Genomic DNA, 20,040 nt, shown 5'->3' on the forward strand with positions numbered 1-20,040 from the left:
GGTACCACTTAGTGGACCAGGTGGCAAAATAGCAGTTTTAGAATTGAAGAAAACCGGAAGATTACCAGATGGTGTAATGCCAGCATTAGTACATGGTGCCACTGTAATGGATTTTCAGTGGAATCCATTTGATAATCAACGATTAGCTGTTGGTAAAGAAATTATTAATATTATTAAATTATTATGATATTTTATAATAAAAATATTTATTAAAATATTTATTAATGATATCTGTTATTATTACTTATAATAGCATGTGATGATGGAATAATTCGATTATGGGAAATACCAGAATCTGGATTATCAGAACCAACAAATGAACCAAAATATATCATAAAGGCTCATACTGATAAAATATATTTAATTAAATTTCATCCACTAGCATCAGATGTTCTTGCATCAGCATCTTATGATATGACTGTGAAAATTTGGGATTTGACGCTTTTGTCATCTTGTGATACAGCAGTTGCGAAAATAACACTAATGTGTCATACCGATCAAATTTTTAGTCTTGCATGGTCACCATGTGGTCAATATCTTGCAAGTACATGTAAAGATGGGAAATTACGAATTTACAAACCAAGATCTAATGATGTACCAGTTAAAACTGGGAAAGGACCTGTTGGTACTAGAGGTGCACGAGTTATATGGGCATTGAAGGGACAATTTCTTGTTGTATTAGGTTTTGACAAGTACATACAGCATTAAGTACTTATAAAATTTTTTATAATCATTAAACAATAATTTTTTACTATCTATATTTTTTTTTTTTTTTTTAGAGTTTCAGAAAGGCAAATATATGTTTTTAAAACGGATAATCTTAATACACCATTGACAACAGTTGGATTAGATGTGTCGCCTGCAATTTTAATGCCATATTATGATGAAGATAGTTCCACACTTTTCTTAACAGGACGTGTAAGAATATCATTTCTTATTAAGTTATTTGAAATATAACAAAAAATGTTTTTTCATAAAAAATATATTTACAGGGTGATTCTACAATATACGCTTTTGAAGTAACAGAAGAACCTCCATATTGTTGTCCACTTAGTCATCATCGATGTAGTACTTTGCATCAAGGTTTATCGTTTCTTCCTAAGAATAAATGCGATGTTGCTAGTGTAGAATTTGCATCAGCTTTAAGATTAACAAATAATACAATAGAACCCTTGAGTTTTACTGTTCCGCGTATAAAGGTAAATTTGATATAAAATTAAAACTTTTAAAAAAAAAATAAATTAATTAATTTTAATTAATTAATTTAATCTTTCAGAGTGAACTTTTTCAAGATGATTTATTTCCACCAACTAAAATTACATGGAAACCAACTATGACTGCTACTGAATGGTTTAATGGTGCTAACAAGCAAGCTTATAGAATAAGTCTAAAACCACCTGGCATGGACAATTGTAAGTAAAAATTAATAATTTTTTTTTAATGTTATAAGTATTTGTGTTTTATGTATAGTAACTGAAAATCAAGGCCAAGGAATAGTTACAGCACCTATTGTAGTAAAGCAACAATCAACAACACCATTTTCTGTATCTACTCAATCTTTTAATAGACTAGGATGGAATCCTGATGTGAAAGCTAAACAAGAAGAGGTATTTAAATATTCAAAAATAATTCAGTATAAATGAAATGCACCTATAGTATTATTATAAAAAGCATCTATAGTATTATTATTAAATATAAAAATCTTATTTCAATTGCAAATAATTATCATTAATTTTTTAATAATTTTTATTGTAAATAACAAAAAATTATTAGAAGAAAAATTTGTATTAATATCTAATAGATCCAAAAAACTATGAGTAACTTTGTGGGCGATGTAATACAGTGCTCCTTGGAACAAGATCATATGGAAGGTGTAGAGGAACACGAATGGGTAGGTAAATAAAATAATTTTTATAAATAATTTCAAATATATATAATCTTCATACATTCATATATTTATATAATATTATATTCATATATCATATATTTATGATTTAATTATTTTAATTACAGGATGAGTGAAAATTGGTACCAATAGGTAAATAATCATATAAAAATAAAAGGTAAGATGAAATAAATTTAAATATAGCTGTTTAAAATATAACTTATTTGTAAGTTAAAAGTCATAATATAAGCAAAAATATTTCAATAATTAATATCATACATGTTGAGAGATATTTATAATTGCAATAATAGTTTCAAAAAAAATTTTTATTTCTTTTTTATTTTCTTTTTTAGTATTGGATTTATCATATAAATTTAATTTAAAAAATATAAGGGACTGAATATTAAAATATTTTTAACTTTGTTAATATTATTTTTGTGATTTAATTCTTATAATTCAGTAAAAATTCTTGTAAAAAATTTGTAGTCCTTTTTATAAAATTTCTATTAATTGTCATTTTATAATTTTAATATTAAAGATAAATGCATAAAATAAATATTATAAGAATACATTAAAAATTTATATTTATAATTATTCAAAATTTATCAAAATTTGACAATAGTTTTAATTATTTTTACGATTTTGAAATCATTAATATTATTTCAAAATATATTTTTGTGAAAATAAATCTATTGAATAATTTTTTTTTTTATTTTTAAAATTTAAAAATATGCTATTTATAAATTATAATGTCTGGAAATATAGAAAAGTTCAGTGTATTAATTAGAAACAAGTATTGCATAATGCATAAATAAATTTTTAATTTTTTTCACTAATTATTTTTAATAATTTTTTGTAACATAGACATATAAAATCATATTTGTTAAAATCAAAATCATTTGAATAAATATTGTTTGAAAAATTGTTTAATATTTCTAAACAATTATAAATTAATATTATTCAACACTGTTCTTTTCTTTTGTTAAATATAACGATATATAATAATTCATATAATTATTAGTTTTGAAAAAATTATATATGATTTATATAATATAAATATATCGTATCTTTTTTTATTTAATATTATAAATGATATTATTAGTACATATGCTACTATAATGTAATCATCATACGTGTGATACTAGCGAACGATACAAATTTTTTTTCATAAACCGAAGGTCAAAAATTTTTACATAATATCATAATACACACACGCACAAAGATAAATTACATATTAATAAATCGTCATTTAATTAAATCAATACTTACAGCAAAATATATACTCGGTAATAACAAATTATTCAATGATTCTATTGAATATAATTAATAAATAATAAATTAATTTTTATATATTTTCAATTTCAACAAAATATTTGTAAAAAAAAAAAGATCATGATCAAAGATTCGAAATGTATTGTATTTGAAAATAATTTTCCAATTCATTATGCATATATAATTAAAACGTAAAAGCGTAAATTCCATATTTATTCGCAATCAAAAAAAAAGTTTTAGATTATAAAAAATATAAAAATGCCTATTTTCTCTATATAACATATACTGACTTTGTATTTTTTAATAGTCTAATATTAAATAATAAATTAAGAGAATAAATAAAATAATTTATCATTTTTATAAAATATATTCATTTACAATTTTAAATATATTCTCCATTAAATAAGCCATTTTTTATCGCACTAAAATGATATAATCATCTTTAATGATAGTTTCTCATAACTAGAAAAAATATAATAGCGTTCCTATTCGTGTGATTGAAACTTTTATATAAACAATTTTGTATAAATAAAAATAAAGATAAAGATCCCTCCATTTGTAATAATTTTTAAATATGTCTACAAACAAACATGGAATTTACGCTTCCATATAATCACGCACATTTTATACTTTTATATTAATTTTATATTACCGATAATTTAATTAAATATATAAAAAAAAAAATAAATCTGATGGTGCTGTGTTATTTCGACAAATTTTAGTCTATAGTTATCATAAATACAATAATAAAATTGATAAAAAACATGATCATTATTCATTTTGCTCAATGGTTTAAAAACAAATAACATTCCAATTTTGTATTTTATCGCATAAGAATAAATTATAAATAAAATTATCACTCACAAAAAATTGAATAGGTGCCAAAAGTTTCATACAAGAATTAAAAGAAAGAAAAAAATACATGAATTAAGTTCTTTATAATGAACTAAATATATTAAGCATTTAAAAAAAATATATTTTTCTCTGCATTTCTTACATGTATTACATATATTTATACCATTTTTAGAAACATAATGTTTTCTTTCGATCAAAAGTAACAATAAAATTTTTATAAATATCGAAGTGAAAAAAAAGCGAAGAAAAACAAAATAATACTTTGCTGAAAAAAATATATAACAGCTAATCGTCCGCGTAATTCACATTTGTATGTTAAATAATTATAAATAATCAAATATTCTAAAACTAAGAAACATCATTGTTGCATGTTTTATTAACCATATTTTTCTTTACTAGTATACTTTTTAAATTTCTATTTGATAAATAAATTAGAATATGTATACAATTAAAATAGAATATATATACAAAAATTATGTAAAAACAATGTCTCGAAAAATTATTTTTAAAAATTTTTTAAATTTCTAAATTTTTTTCGTAATATTTTAAAATAAAACAATAGATATAATAAAATTACAATAAATGGATAAAATTATCATATCATTGTTAATTTTGATAATTGTTCAATGATTAATACGAATTTTCGTTAACTGCGATTTCTTATTCTAAAAAATTATTTTGATTGCAACAGGAAGTTTCTTGGTAATATTGCGCTATGACTGATCGCTAAGTAATTTTATCATGTAGTAATATACCTTTGTATCGACCTTATACCTCTTACATGTATTTCACTTATAAAATCTTTTTATCAAATATATGTATCTAATGTGTTTTTATAAATTTACCTTCGTATTATTTGTGATTTAATTTTAAAATAAAAAATTATGGATATTTATAATTTATAAAAATTATTAATACAATTCCATTGAACAATACAATTTATAAAACTTAAGGAATTAAATAAGGTTTTATTTAAATTTTATATGAAAAAATAATTTGTTTTTTCTGTTAATGAAAAATGTAACAAAGAAATAATTCACATATAAATAAAAATTTTATGAACAATGTATTTTTATTGAAACTTGTGCAAATTATCTACCATATCCAACTCGATCTCTAGGAATTAATCTTAATTCAGATCCATGTTTAAGAAAAACGTTTCCTGAAATTAATTATATTAATTAATTTTTAATATTAATTTTTAATAAATATTTGAAATATTTCCTATATTTTTCTATAATATAAAAAATTTACCTGCTGTTTGTTGCGGATTGATACCTATTCCATCATCTGTGATTATTGCAGATGTTGATGGAGATACTTTGAATTCTTCTGCAGCAAATTTTAATACAGCAGTAAACGGAGTATTATCTGGTACACTAAGTCTGTAATTATAAATATATAATGCTTATATAATCTTTAAAAATCTAATTTAATTTAGAAATTAAATTAAATATTGACTTTAAAAAATGAGAGTTTATATAAATAATAAATAAAATAAAATAAATAAAAAATAATCAATGTAATTTTATGAACTCTCATTTTTCTTTAATGATTATACAAAGATTGTGCTATTACCATCCAATATCTTTTTCAATTTTTTGCCATATTATACCATTGGGATGTGTTTTTACTAATTTCATTCTGTTGTATATTATGTCTGAAATTTCTGTAGGACCATTTAATAATATTTCTACTATTTTAACAAGATGTTCATATTTAAATTCGTAGTTCGATATCCAATGATTTTCAATCTGTTTCATATGACGTGCAAAATAAAATATACTATCAAGAAAATTTGTATAAAGCTCTGGATTTTTTTGCATAAAATTCCAAAGTAATGTTTGTTTTATATTTATAAAAATTAAACAAAGATTTGCATCATTTTGAATAAGCTTGTTTGATAATAGTTGAACTATTATTTGTTTAATTTTATTGTTGTTATCTAAGTTACCAGCAAATTGAATTAATTTTAAGTAAAAACCATCATCAAACATTTTATGAATACATTGTAAAACTTCATATTCATTACTATTACCAATTAAAAATTCCCAAGACATAATTAAAGCTTCATCTTGTATATTTGAAGCAGAAATGTCCAATTTTTCAAAAGATTCTATAATTATATTTGTACATATTCCATTAATTAATATATGTTTAAGAAAATTATTGAATCTATCATTGCCACAATATTCAATGTACAATTTTAAAAATTCATCTATAATATCAGTTGAAATATTAGTATCTTTCAAATATATTTCTAATAATTTATCACAGGCATATTTCAATTCAGAACATTTATATAAATTTGATCTACCTTCTTTCAACCAATGATTGTGAAGATTATTATCAAGTACATTTTCTTTGCCTATTTCATATGCTTTAGCAATTGTAATTTCAATAAATTGAGCACACTGAAAAATTTTTATAACATTTTCAGTGTTTATTTCTTCGCAAACATTTGGATTCTCTATGAATACAAGAAACGCATTAAACATTTTCAATATTTCGAGAAAATCAAGCTCTGACATGTTCATATTATTTAATGTAGACATAAAATATGTTTTAAAATTTTAATGAAATAATAAATCACATCATAAACTTACACTTTAAAAGGAAGTTTCGGATCAGATGTCAGAGTTATTTTAAAAGTAACTTTAGACCTGCAACAAATTAAAATTCTCATTATTAGTTATTAAATTGAATCATAATCTTTACAAAAACATATGTTTATAGAAAACTGTATACACGCTTCAGAATCATAATAGTTTATATCTAGAATCATATATTTATATCTATTTTTTTGAGGATTTTGTAAATCAAAATACGTACGCCATAATTATATTTATCAATAATTATCAAATAGTATTTTGTCAAAAATACTGGATTATTCATACATATATTTCACTTTAAAAAAAACATTAACCTTAATCAGACGTTGAGCATTTCCTACTATGCAATGTAGACATTCAACTCAATCAAAGTTGCGGAACAAAATGGCTGGTAACGATGTAAAATAAAAAAATAAGAGAGCAATGCATATATTATAATTTCGATAAAGAAATTATTATAATACGTCACATTATAATATGTGATAAATCTCATCTTATAATCACATTTTTAATTAGTATTAATTATAATTTTATTTGGAATTTTATCAAAAGTTTATCATCTCTTAACAAGGGATTTTTTCTTTTTTTTACCATCTTCGTGATTTCATTATAAGCATTTCATCTATATTATCTATATTATTTTTAGTACTTAACTCTTATTAAAAACGCCATTACTGTCATAACCATTTTTTTTTTCTTACTACTTTCCTTTTAAATCTTTCAAATTCTATAAAAAAATATATACTAATCATATATATAATAAAATTAGTAATACTAATACTCACCTTTTTTACATCATTGTCGACCATTTTGTCTCGTATAATGGCAAATCTGACAACTCTGTATTTAACATTTTATATGAAATAAGCGGCATAGAACATATGTGTGTATAATACGTATATGTAAAAATGAGATATTATACCGTTAACAATTTTCTTAAATTTATTAAAAAAAATATTTAAAAAATCTTATTATTTAAATAAATAACTAGTAATTAAAATAATTACAATTTATTTTATTAAAATTTAAAAACTGTATTACATATATTTATAAAAAAATTAACGATTATATTCTAGTCAAAAATTCTCTCATTTCTATATTATATTTTAATACAAAATATATTATATAATATTTATAAATAAATATTTCATATATTTTAATAAATTTAATGAGTTTGAAGAAATTTTAATAAATTTAATGAAACGAAGTATTCAAAACAAAATTAAGAATTAATTTAAAAATATAATGAGTTTAATTCAATTTTTCAATATATTTGATCTTATTAATCATAATAATTTAATAATTAAATAATGAAAATTGAAAGATAAAAATTTTTATAATCAAAATATTTAAATGCATTAAAAATATTCGATTAAAAATGTTATACCTTATGTGCCTATGTTCATTATGATAATATATAATTTTTGCAATTTATGATGTGTATCATGTAATTCAATTTGCGTACTTTACATATATACACATATATATATATATATATAAAAGATACAATTTTTATTATATATATATACATATATATATAATTTCTTTTTAAATATTTTCAATTAAAATATTTTTTGCTCTTATTCTATTTAATAAATTAATACATTATTGTGACTAGTGAACAATTAAAAACATACTATAATGAATACAATTTACATACGTTAAATATTTGATTATAATAATTATATGAAAAAATAGAATTAATCAATGTCAATTAATGGTTATCTTTATTGTTGTGTTTTTTATCAACCAAATAAAAAGTACTCCATGATCAAATTTTTGAGATCGCCACGTTACGGTTTATCGCTTCGTAAGTAGTATGATTGTGCCGTTAATGTTGCATTAGTGTGTTGCACTCCATAGTTTCGGTGCATTAATTTATATCTACGATACAATGCAATAGATAGTAGCGCGTAGAACGCGTTTTAATAAGTTATACATTCATAAAATCTGAGAAAAGTTGATTCTTTTCATATAATTTAAACAATATAGGAGTAAAAAACGAATTATAAAGGTTAGGTACAATTATTAAAGAACAACCAACCGCAAAGTTTCATGCAACTTTGATAAATTAGCTCTCAGCCTTACATACAGAGAATATAGCCAAGTGCAAAATGGATAATAATAAAGTGGAGGATGAAAATCAACGTAATATTAATGATGGGGATTGGATTTGTCCCGATTCTCAGTACGTAGATTTTTTTTAAAGACAACATTATCTTGTATAAAATCAGCCTTTCGTTTTATATTTGAATTTTATATTCAATCATAATATTTATTTTAATTAGTAATACAATTAACTAATAGCATAAATTTTATTATAAATCATGCATTTGGTATATAATGTTATTTTTTAAAAATTTTAGTAAAAATATTAATTAAAAAAAGAATAAATGAATAATATGAATAAATGTATTGTTTATTTAATTAAATTTAATAAATATATTAATATATCAATTATGCTAATAGTTTATTTTTATTATTTATATTACATTTATATTTTATAATATTTGATAAAGAAAATAAAACAAAATGTTTAATTTAAAAAGATTATTCATATAATTTTTAGATTTTAAGATATTAGTGTAAATCTATTAAATGTTAATGTGAAAATAGATAAAGTTATATAAATTTAATGATATATGAGATGTTTTGATAGTTTTAACATTTCAGATGTGCCAATGTAAATTTTGCAAGGAGAAATTCTTGTAATCGATGTGGAAAAGGTATATAAAAATTAATATGGTAATATATAATTTATATATAATTTTCTTTAAAATGATGTTTCATGAATTATATATCTCTGTAATTTTAATATTGCTTTATCAACATATAAAATACATAATAGAATATATTATAGAATACATAAAATATTTCATATAATAATTAACAAGATATTTTTATTCAGACAGGGGAGAATGTCCTAAGAAAAAGAAATTAGGACAAGAAATTGGCAAAGCAGCTGCAGAAAAAAGTAGAGGTTTGTTTAGGTAAATAATAAAAATAATAAAAATATAATACAAAAAGATATTATCCATAAATTATTTTATACATGAAATAAATATTTTAAAAATAATATTCAGAAATAATATAGTAAAAATTTTAATTTAATCAGTTTTATTTAAATTGATATTTTAATTTTAATAATATACAGAGTTGTACAATATATTGTATATCTTTCTTTAACTTCAATATATCTAGTATTCTTATAAAATATGTACAATAAGTAAATACTAGATACAGAGCAAATAAACAATTTTATTTTATGGTATTTTTAGTGCTGATGATTGGCAGTGCAGTAAGTGTGGAAACGTAAATTGGGCTCGACGACAACAATGTAACATGTGTAATGCACCAAAATTTGGAGAAATTGAAGAACGTACGGGATACGGAGGAGGATACAATGATCGAGGAGTTGTTGAATATAAAGAAAGGAGAGACGATGATGACGAATACGATGAATTTGGACGTCGTAGAAAGAAACGAAAAATTGAAAACCGTTCAGATGACGATTCCAAAGATTCTAGGTATAACAGTCCACCACGTAATAAGTCTAAAGATGAAGATGATAGAAACGAAGTAGAAGAAGATCAAAATGTAATTGAATATTCTTTTAGCGAAAATTGAAAATATTATATACGTATAGTATATATATATATATATATATTAAATAAATATATATATTAAATATATATATATATACATATATATATTTAAATTTTAGGATGAAGATGAAGAAGAAGAAGATGATGAAGAAGATGGTGATTTATCTAAATATGATCTTAGTGAATGGGATGACTTTGCAGTTAAGAAAAAGTAAATTTTCACATGATTAATACTTCTGTAGTGAATACAATACATACTGTTAATTTTCAGTACAAATGGGAGCACTGTGTCTTCAGAAGAACAACAATCAAGGTAACAATAACAAATAATGATACAGCTAAAAAACTTAAATCATTCAGTAAATTTTTTCTATTAAATCAATAATAAAAATAATTATGGATAAGAATATTATCATATAATTATTGTAAAAACATTATTTTTATATAAGCATATTTTTTTCGCAGAGACAAAGATGACTGGCGCGATTCGGGAACATCTAGTCAATGAGAATATGTGCAGAAGGAAAGGTTTGACTTAGGTTTCGGGTATAAAATTGGTTGCAACAATGAATCGTAATATTAATCAATGAAATTGTTGAACACTTTTCTCTTAAAATTTCTTAGATACAGTATTATCGTATCCCTTATTGTAAATCAATAAATGTTGAATTGAATAATGGCATAGATGAATGAAGAAATAGATTCAACAAATTTGAAGAAATTCATAATACAATACTTGTTAAATAAATGATTTTTTTACAGGTGAAAGGAAATTTCAAGAATGACAAATTCTCAACAAGAGATATAACACAACGCAACAAATTTAGTGATTTAGTGAGCACCTTTGGATAAAGTGATGAACAATATATACAACTTATTGCAAGGGGAATCGATTATAAATAAGCTTTACATTTCGTGACTGAGCTCATAGCTTCATTTGACTCAATGGATGGAGAGTGAAATGTAGGTTACTTATTTGCGCAATATTGTCCTAAATATTGCATAATAATGTGGAAATTCGTAAAATACTTGGCGCAGGTAGAATATTTCTCTAGTAAATGAAATTAAAACAAAAAACAGAAAAACAGAATGAAATCTGTAATATTGACATAATTTTATGGATGATATGTTACACGACTCGTTGTAAAAACTTTGAATTATGAACATAGATGAAATCTTATTTCTAACTGAAAATATAAAGTCTTCGAGAAAGCTCTCTATCATCATGTCACATATTTAGAAATGTTCTTTATGTTATCACAAAATTCATCATTTTGCGCTAAATCGCTTAAAATATTGCTCAAGCTGCTTCGAAAAAATTTTTTTTTAGTTTATTTTCTCGCTTCGTCTTTCTCTAATTTTCTCATTCATTCTTTTTTTTCTCTTCATGCATAACATCTAACGATTAAATAAACATATTATAGTATTAAAAAATCATTCCTTAATGAATATAGATATGTATTGATGTCTTCAGAAAGAAGAAAAAAGGATACATTTTCTTGTTTGACTATCACAGATCCGAGTAAGTTGGAAGCAGCCTGTTTTTAAATGAAAAAAAAAAATTATGAGCTCATCATATTTAAAAACTTTCATTCAGTTTTCAACGGACAGAAAAAATAGAACGATTAAAAAAAAATTTAATCCGTTTTCAAATAATCACGAAACTAATTATCGATCAATTCTGATACTGACTTCTTGTAAATATCTTTATTTTTCATTTATAATAAAAATCATTCATCAACAACATAATTGTTCTTAGTCAATTATTCTTTTTCTCTTATAATCATTACGCTACGTGGGGTCATGATTATGCACAGTGTTGGTCACGAGGGAATCGGTGAAGGGAATATAAGGGACGGGCAATATTATTTTAAGGAGTATGTTGCAACAGGAATATATATCGTATATATGTACAATTATGAATTTGAGCTTGTTTGACTGCGTTTTTTTTTTTCAATTATTTAGTGATAAAAGGAAGGATAAATTTTTCACCGGCATATTTTTATGTCGTTTCTTCAAATACTTCATTACTTTTCGCACAGTATTTTATCACGAGCAATTCGAATAAAAAGGAAGAGAAGAATCTTTGCCTTTTTTTGTTTACGTTCTTTCTTTCTTATTTTCTGATCCACGAAAATCTCTAGCAACGATCACCGTATATTCCGATCGACGAAATAACGATTACTACGAAGAAATCAGATTTTACATTAGTATTTACATGATTCGCGTAACGCTACGCGATATTTGTAATGTTTCCAATTTACAGAGAATTCTGACGAAAACGATATTTTCTAAGACGATGGAACAGATTTTAGAGACGCGAGAGACATTAAAGACTTTAATGTCATGATTTATGAATAAAACGCTTATCGATATAATAACACATACATAAACAACTTCGTAAATAAAGAATTGAACGAGAATCTCGTTACCACCGCCAGTCATGATAAACCATTTCACAGAAAATGGTACGTCATTAATTATTTTTCATAATTATTCATCACATCAACATAGAATTTTAACAAATTCGACTTCTTTATCCTTTACAAGTTTGCACGCAATAATTTTTTATATAAAGTTTTACATTTTCCGAAAATGCGTGTTCATTTTTATGATAATTTTTATATTTCATTTTATGAAATTGTTCTCAAGATTAATAAACGTAATTGTCAAAAAGGACACAAAAAGGCCACCACAATCATAAATTATCGCCGTCGCGACATTTATCTTCGATCAAGCAGATAACACATTTTATTTCGGCATAAAGAACTGCTGATGCGAATGCGAGTTTGGCGGCGGATGTAAATTAGGATGTGGCGGACCACTACCTCTTGTCCCGGTAGCATAAAGTTGTTGCTGGAAGTTGTGGAATTGTTGAGCATAATTTGGATCCGACATACTTGGTCCAGTACCGACGAAAGGACTATTCTTGAAGTTACTAGTAGCACCACCCATGCTCGGAGGTAATGGCTGAGTTGCATCCGGGGGAGGTCCTAATCCCATGGGACTACCTTTACTGCCAGATACGTACATACCAGGATTTGGTTGACTGGGAACTTGTGATACCATGTCAGGTGGGAAGACTTTATCTGGATCCATTGAACCTCCTGGAAAGACGCCACCACCAACCATATGTTGCATTCGCATTAAATTAGGCTGAGGTCTCATATTGCCAACAGGTCTCATCGAAGGATGTACACCAACAGATGTATTCATCGATTGTCCGTCCATCCTCGGAGAACCTCCCATGCCAGGAAGTCCACCGCTCATGGTTGATGGCATACCACTATGTGGGCCCATGCTATTTGGTACACAACCGTTCGGGAAGTATTGAAGATTTACAGATGGTGTGCCCATCTTTGATTCTAAATTAGATAAGGGATTTGTAAATCGTTGAAGGAAGTCCAAGCTTGGTGGCCCTCTAGGAGTATGACCAACATTAGGCCTAGCCGGTAAATATTGTATCGTGTTCGGAGCACTAGGTTTCACTTGAACGTTCGCTCCATTGTAAGGACTAGGACCTGTTACGTGACCTGTCATTAATCTTGGCGGTGGTGCATGAGGATCGCCACCAGGATACGCACTTGCTGCATTACCTGAATGACTACTCATCATACCGTGTCCCATTATAGGATGACCTATTTTGCTAGGTACACCAGGACTTCCCGTATGCGAAGTTGTCGGACTATAACTCGTTGGTGGTCCCGCGAGACCCATGCACATTCCTCCTACTTCGCTTGGTTCATTGGTTGGACCACCCATATGACAACTTCCATTCATTTCACCGCCTATTTGCATCATATGCATACTATGCGGATTGCCGAATTGCATCATTCCAGTATTTCCAGAATGAATAGGTCCTTCATTACCTAATGAATTACTAGCTGCCGTGTTGGTAAGTTGCTGACTCATCTGGGCTAAGGAAGTTATAGGATCAAAATGATTTGTACTCATTGCGGTTAAACTGCCGAGTCGCCCTCCGATATTGTTGGGATTAAGAGGCACATTGTCTGAAGGTTGACTCACATTAATAGATGGTCTTCCGCAAGGAAAGGGAGCATTTGGACCTCCCAAAGGAGGCACTACTGTTGTATTTCCAGAGTTATTTGGATTTGCAACTGTAGATTGTTGTTGTTGAGAGGGCTGTTGCGGTTGTTGTTGCGTTTGCTGTTGTGATTGTTGTTGTTGAGATTGAGTTTGTTGTTGTTGAGTATCTTTTGTCGATGGCGGTGATGTATCAGGTTTTGTAGTAGGTGATGCTGGTACTGTTCTTGGAGGACCCATACTATCCGGTATATTTGCGTTGTGCGGTGCTGGACTACTTTGTGCACTTGCACTAGACTTATTTCCAGGTTTTCCAGGATCAGCTGGAGTATGTGGAGCACCATTGCCTGGTGTATGCGGAGTATGAGGAGTATGTGGACTGTGTAAAGAACCTGTAAAGCCGCGATTCATATCCATTTGAACTGGACTCGCACCTTCGGATCTAGTAGGAAATTGATTACTATTGTCCAAAGCTCCTGGCAAAATTCTGTTCGGTATCTCTGTATTGCTGGCTGTGTTTCTAAAAAAAAAGTACAGAATGATATGAAATTATATATTTATATTAAGAACTAAATAATCATTAAATATACTTACGTAGATAAATTGCCATCTTTTAAACTTGTATTTGGTTGTTTTTGTATTGTTAGTTCTTGTCCTTCGAAAGTATTAAGATATTGAATCTGCTGAGGACTCGGAACCGGCATCAGATTTGCTTCCTTCACACCTGTTGCATTTACTGCTCCAGTATGTTGCTGCTTTTGCTGGGCTAAGGATTGCAGCGTGCGGCAAAACATACCATCCACTATGTTGTAACATATAACATGATCAATTCACCGCATAATATTTTTAAGCAGTGAACTTTTAAAATATTTTATGTAATAATTAAAATAATCATCGTTACTTAGTTGTTGTATTAAAATCCTTTGAATGCAATTTAATGTCAAATATTATTTAATATATTAAACATATTTTGAAACATATAATCTACAATAAAATGCCTATAATAATAAAATAATTATTTTATTGCTTGATCTTACCATTTGGAGGTTGACTGGTGGGAAAGTCTAAAGAAGAATCTTTTTGAGCAGTCGTTCCACTAGGACTAAGTGTTGAGATATGCGAATGAGAAACAGGCGTTCCTGGATTACTATGATTAAGTCTCGTTGTTGATACAGTTGTTGCATTCCCAACTGTTGGATTTGGAGAGTCTTGACTTGTCGGACTTTGTCCTTGTAAATGGCTAGTTCTCTGATTACTGAGTTGAAATTGTCTATTGCAATCTGCAGGTGAATTTAAAGCTGAACTTGCGCGAGGTGATGGTAGAGACAAATTGCTAGTTGGATTATTAGGTGAAGAAGGATTTGGACTTTGTATCGCAATTGGCACACTCGCAGATCGAGTTGTTTGATGATATGGTGGTGGTGGTCCTTGACTACGTGGAACTCCTACCATATTAGCACCTCGTAATGGAACTCCTGTTCCAGGACTTCCAACACTGGTCTGCAATATAAATAAATATTATATTAAATCGATATATTAATATTTTAAAAATACTTTTAATTGTTTCTTTTAATCATTTTACCTTATTTTTTCCATCAAGAAATTGATGTTGTAATTTATGCCAATCCATAGTTGGAGGACATTGAGTTGGTACAACTGAAGGAACATTTGTTGGAGGACATGTTGATACTGCTGTTCCTTGTGTTGCATCTAGTGTATTAGTAGTTTCTTCTTTATGTTCAGGAAATAACATCATTTGCATTTTCCTAATGGTTGCTAATTGAACCTCTCGATGTTGCCTTTGTTGAGGAGTTAAATTTTCGTCTGGAACTTTGACACCTTGTAAAGATGGCTGTAAACTGCCTGGACCTGGACTAGTAGTACCTCCTAATAAATTAGGACTATGACCCATTGTAGTATTATTTGGAGGTTGAGGATTTGCTGTAATAAAAGACATAGTTCTAATATGAAATATACACAAAAAAATACTATTAAAAAAATGAAAATATTTTTAATTATAATACAAAATGCAAAACTACATATTACCTGAATTACCAGGTGAATTTGGTACAAGGCAAGGCACATCTATATTTGCATCATCTAATGATGGTTCAGAATTGCCAAGAGTATTACCACCATTTAAATTTCTTAGATTAGGTTGTTCATTCCAGAATGGAGGAGCATTAGGATCAAGAGCCGGTAGATCAGGAGGTTGTTCATTTTGAAAATTATTTGTACCTCCTTGGTGAGTTTTTTGTTTCATCATTGCAAGATTGTTTAACCATTGTGCAGGATTTTGACGGAATTGATTTACTTTATTTGGATGTTTCTGAAATAATAATATTGCATTCTATTAATAAACATAAAAATAATGTAAAATTTTTTATAAAATTTAATTACATACTTCTAAATACTTTTTAGTGCCTGGTTGTGCACAATGATAAGCAATAATTGATGGATATTGCCCTTGTAACACTGCATCTGCACCTTTATTTGCTAATGTTGTAGAAAATACAAAAATTTGACTTTGTTGTTGCATATATTGAGCTTCACCACTTCCTGTACTAGTTCCCATCTGTTTTCCAAGAACATTACTAACTAATGGCTGAATACCATCTGCAGTAATCACATTACCACTACAATCTACAATATAAATGAAATAAAATTAAAAAAAATGTTAAATTATATTAAGAATATAGATAATTAATAGAATATAGAAATTAAATTTATATTTACCAGGTATATCATCCGTGGGATTATTATGATCACCTTCTTGCTTCACTGAATTTAGAATTGGTTGATTTGCACTATTATTTTGATTCTCCCCTGATAATGTACTTTCTCCATTAGAAGGATCCAAACAAGGATCCCTAGAACACTCTGTTGTGTCCTCTCCAGTTGTATCATCATTATTACCTCCGGAACCCTCTTCTTTAATTTTAACTGGATCCGTATCAGGCTCCTCTTTAACAACAGTGGTTGGTACACAACTTGGTTCGTTGGGTTTTTTTTCTGTTTTCATGTTTGAAGCTTATTGGATAAATTATCCTGTCAGACCTTATTCAGGTGAATAAAGATTAAACACATGGCCACTATCATCCGCAACATGCGGTGTAACAATGCATTCGAAACAATAGTAGAGGTTAACAACGAAATATCATTGACCGGTACCGTGCAAGCATGTCCTTAAAAAATCATGTATAACAGCACTCTCGAGGAAGGCATGTTTTTGTGAATCTGTATTATTTCTCTGATGATAAAAGTTCTGGTGACCGCCGATTCAGCGCGTTTTCAGTCATTTAGTCTAGCTAACCGCAGAATCGGATTCCTACGCATGGAGGAATCACGGTTGTCAGCGGGCGACTGATATAAGAATATGAAAGTAAGACCAGTACCACGAAGGTATCGGGATGAAGAAAATATCTAAATGTCAGCCCCGTCTCTGCGGCGAGTACATAGCGTACCTCCGGCTTTAATGTTGTAAAGAACACCACGTTGTAACCACAAAAGATGTATCCAAAACATGAAACAGGGGCCAATGCACGCTGCACTCAAATTTCTTTGCCATTCGCGAGCATTGTTCTCCAACTTTATTTGTCACTTCATGGTCGCTTTGATTATTTATTTCTTTTACGCACGGTTGCCAACTGCCCGTCGAAAGTTAGACATCGTTTTAACGCGCCTCGAGAAGGAAGCGTTCATACCTTTTCCGATAAATAGAAAAAGATGGAAAGAGCACACCAGGCGTACTTGACTTGTTCCTTACACTTGATCGCCTGCAGGGTTACTATTTTGGTCTTTCTTTGCTTGTATTTTCACCATTTTTTCGAAGCTTTAACGTAAGTATTCATATCTAAATGCATACCTTTTTTTATTCTTTTAGTAAAGTAAACTTTTATTCACGATAATATCTCCCTAGACAGAGGCTGCATTTATTTAACGCAGAATCAAAACTCTGTAAAATTAAATTTGGAATACGCGAGACCAGGGACGAATCAACTAATAGCAGTGCCTATGTTCTTTAACTTTCATTATTTTTTACTTTATGTACAACATACAGTTCCCATGTATAGAAATATTTTCCAAGCGGTATTTTTAAAATGTAAAATGACATTGAAAAAAATTAAAAATTTAACTAAATATTAATGTATTCGTGTTTATATAAATGTTTAATTTAAATATATATAAATTGTCGATATTTCATAGATGTTATTTAAGAAAAAATATGAAATGAAAAATTTTAATTTTTGTATTATTATTTTTAATTGCATGACTTATTTAACACAAATTAACATAGATATTTTATGTATACATTTAAATGTATAAGATTTTATATTACTTAAAGATTAGATATATGATTATAATTGATTATATTTCATATATATTTTTTTATAATAGTAATAAATTTAATTTTAACTATAATATATTAAAAAAATGAAACAATTTAATATAATTAAATAGATAATTAATAAAGTAAATATAACCTAGGATTTTTTTTTTAATTCTTTTATATTTTGAATAATTATAATTTAAATATTATATGATATAAAAAAAATATTTACTTAGATATAACAATTTTATTATTTATATATTTTTTATTTTTTTATTGTTAAAAATTTTTCATATAATTATCTTATATTTTACAGATTAAAGTAAATCATATAAAAATGTCACAATTGGAGTTAGATCCTCAGTTTACACAGGGTTTACATCTTTTACATTCCACTAATAAAGATTCTGCAGAACAATTACGAGCTCTTCTAGATGAAGCAATCAAACAAAAATATGGACCATCAAAAATGTTATCGAATGTATTACACAAAAAGGTAATTAGATAATAATTAATTTAAACACATTATTTTGAGGGTTATCAAGAAAAAAAGAGTAAATCAAAGTTTATATTAATTAAGTTATTATACTTACAGAATTAGTTCTGATATCAGGGCACTCATGAAGCATAGGAGATTTCATTCACGTAAAAAGATATCCAGTATTTGATCCCTCTGTATGCACCATCATCATTATATTCATTTTTTGAATTTCTATCTTTTGGATTTTCTGTTTTTAGTATATGATGGAGGAACCAGTACTAAGTGACCATAGCAGCAGTAGTAAAAAGAGCAAAAGCTCCTCTTCTTCTTCTTCCAAACATTCAAGTAAATCAAGCAAAAACAACTCTCCTGTAAATTTACCAACGCGTGACACACCACCTGATATTATTCAGACTGATAATACTTTAGCATTAGAAATATTAGAAGATGATCTGACATGTGTAATTTGTAAAGGAATGGATGTTGGTGCAAGAAACAGACTTGTTGAATGTTTAGAATGTCATTCCTTATATCACCAAGAATGTCATGTTCCACATATTTTAGATTCTCAAATAGATGTACCAGGATTGGTGTGGTATTGTTCAAACTGTTCCAAATCTCAGGTGTGTGTATTCACTCACATTATAATTTATTATATTTTTATATTTAAAAATATATTTTTGATTTATATTAAAGAATTGTAGAAAAAAAATAAATATGAAATGAAAATAAATTTTTCTTTTAATTTATAGGTTTCAAAAGAAAGGAGTTCACCAAAAACAGTGATAGAAACTAAATCTAAAGAACAAAAAAAATCTAATTTAAGTAAGTTTTTAATATTAAAAAATATATTTTAAAAATTTTCTTTTTTATAAAAATTTTTAAAAATTTATTGTATATTAAAAAAAAAAAAAAAAACAGCTACTATTATTTTTTTAAATAGGTGGTGGAAACAA

General features: G+C 26.8%; 5 protein-coding genes across 8 annotated transcripts in view; 3 read left to right on the plus strand and 2 right to left on the minus strand.

The window, feature by feature from the left end:
• Window positions 1–2,095, plus strand: part of LOC102672322 (coronin-7) — a 7,451-nt gene extending 5,356 nt beyond the window's left edge. Inside the window, exons 10-17 of the mRNA XM_031508928.1 lie at window positions 2–152; window positions 254–692; window positions 780–918; window positions 993–1,199; window positions 1,277–1,412; window positions 1,471–1,607; window positions 1,802–1,891; window positions 2,014–2,095. Of these exons, the coding sequence (XP_031364788.1) occupies window positions 2–152; window positions 254–692; window positions 780–918; window positions 993–1,199; window positions 1,277–1,412; window positions 1,471–1,607; window positions 1,802–1,891; window positions 2,014–2,022 (1,308 nt within the window). The 3' untranslated portion in view covers window positions 2,023–2,095. The remainder of the gene's footprint in view (window position 1; window positions 153–253; window positions 693–779; window positions 919–992; window positions 1,200–1,276; window positions 1,413–1,470; window positions 1,608–1,801; window positions 1,892–2,013) is intronic.
• A 2,999-nt stretch (window positions 2,096–5,094) lies between these two features.
• On the minus strand, window positions 5,095–6,991 carry LOC102676708 (ubiquitin-fold modifier 1). 2 transcript variants are annotated; one of them, XM_006607659.2, is made up of 4 exons: window positions 6,845–6,991; window positions 6,619–6,675; window positions 5,267–5,397; window positions 5,095–5,174 (listed from the first exon to the last, which is right to left on the minus strand). In XM_006607659.2, exons 1-4 carry the CDS (start codon window positions 6,847–6,849, stop codon window positions 5,104–5,106), a joined length of 264 nt encoding a protein of 87 aa, XP_006607722.1. In that variant the 5' UTR covers window positions 6,850–6,991; the 3' UTR covers window positions 5,095–5,103. The 2 variants fall into 2 exon arrangements, 1 of the variants encoding a protein (XP_006607722.1); XR_004150011.1 differs by lacking the exons at window positions 6,619–6,675; window positions 6,845–6,991 and adding an exon at window positions 5,591–6,549.
• A 1,280-nt stretch (window positions 6,992–8,271) lies between these two features.
• On the plus strand, window positions 8,272–11,791 carry LOC102677313 (zinc finger Ran-binding domain-containing protein 2). 2 transcript variants are annotated; one of them, XM_006607664.2, is made up of 8 exons: window positions 8,272–8,812; window positions 9,298–9,350; window positions 9,533–9,614; window positions 9,903–10,221; window positions 10,349–10,440; window positions 10,501–10,542; window positions 10,695–10,757; window positions 10,992–11,791. In XM_006607664.2, the coding sequence occupies exons 1-7, from the start codon at window positions 8,739–8,741 to the stop codon at window positions 10,735–10,737; spliced, it is 705 nt and encodes a 234-aa protein (XP_006607727.1). In that variant the 5' UTR covers window positions 8,272–8,738; the 3' UTR covers window positions 10,738–10,757; window positions 10,992–11,791. The 2 variants fall into 2 exon arrangements, with proteins under 2 accessions (XP_006607727.1, XP_006607726.1); XM_006607663.2 differs by having other exon boundaries at window positions 10,695–11,791.
• Window positions 11,792–11,921: 130 nt separating this feature from the next.
• On the minus strand, window positions 11,922–17,425 carry LOC102677085 (protein BCL9 homolog). Of its 2 annotated transcripts, none has more exons than XM_006607662.2 (7): window positions 17,010–17,425; window positions 16,678–16,916; window positions 16,320–16,602; window positions 15,856–16,214; window positions 15,311–15,773; window positions 14,868–15,039; window positions 11,922–14,793 (listed from the first exon to the last, which is right to left on the minus strand). In XM_006607662.2, the coding sequence occupies exons 1-7, from the start codon at window positions 17,293–17,295 to the stop codon at window positions 12,981–12,983; spliced, it is 3,615 nt and encodes a 1,204-aa protein (XP_006607725.1). In that variant the 5' UTR covers window positions 17,296–17,425; the 3' UTR covers window positions 11,922–12,980. The 2 variants fall into 2 exon arrangements, with proteins under 2 accessions (XP_006607725.1, XP_006607724.1); XM_006607661.2 differs by having other exon boundaries at window positions 14,868–15,075.
• Window positions 17,426–17,967: 542 nt separating this feature from the next.
• Window positions 17,968–20,040, plus strand: part of LOC102676942 (integrator complex subunit 12-like) — a 2,653-nt gene continuing 580 nt past the window's right edge. Inside the window, exons 1-7 of the mRNA XM_031508932.1 lie at window positions 17,968–18,112; window positions 18,197–18,362; window positions 18,741–18,746; window positions 18,920–19,099; window positions 19,342–19,707; window positions 19,837–19,909; window positions 20,028–20,038. Coding sequence (XP_031364792.1) covers window positions 18,000–18,112; window positions 18,197–18,362; window positions 18,741–18,746; window positions 18,920–19,099; window positions 19,342–19,707; window positions 19,837–19,909; window positions 20,028–20,038 — 915 coding nt within the window. The 5' untranslated portion in view covers window positions 17,968–17,999. The remainder of the gene's footprint in view (window positions 18,113–18,196; window positions 18,363–18,740; window positions 18,747–18,919; window positions 19,100–19,341; window positions 19,708–19,836; window positions 19,910–20,027; window positions 20,039–20,040) is intronic.

This window comes from Apis dorsata, unplaced genomic scaffold (assembly GCF_000469605.1).
Source record: "Apis dorsata unplaced genomic scaffold, Apis dorsata 1.3 scaffold_10, whole genome shotgun sequence".
NCBI lineage: Eukaryota > Metazoa > Arthropoda > Insecta > Hymenoptera > Apidae > Apis > Apis dorsata.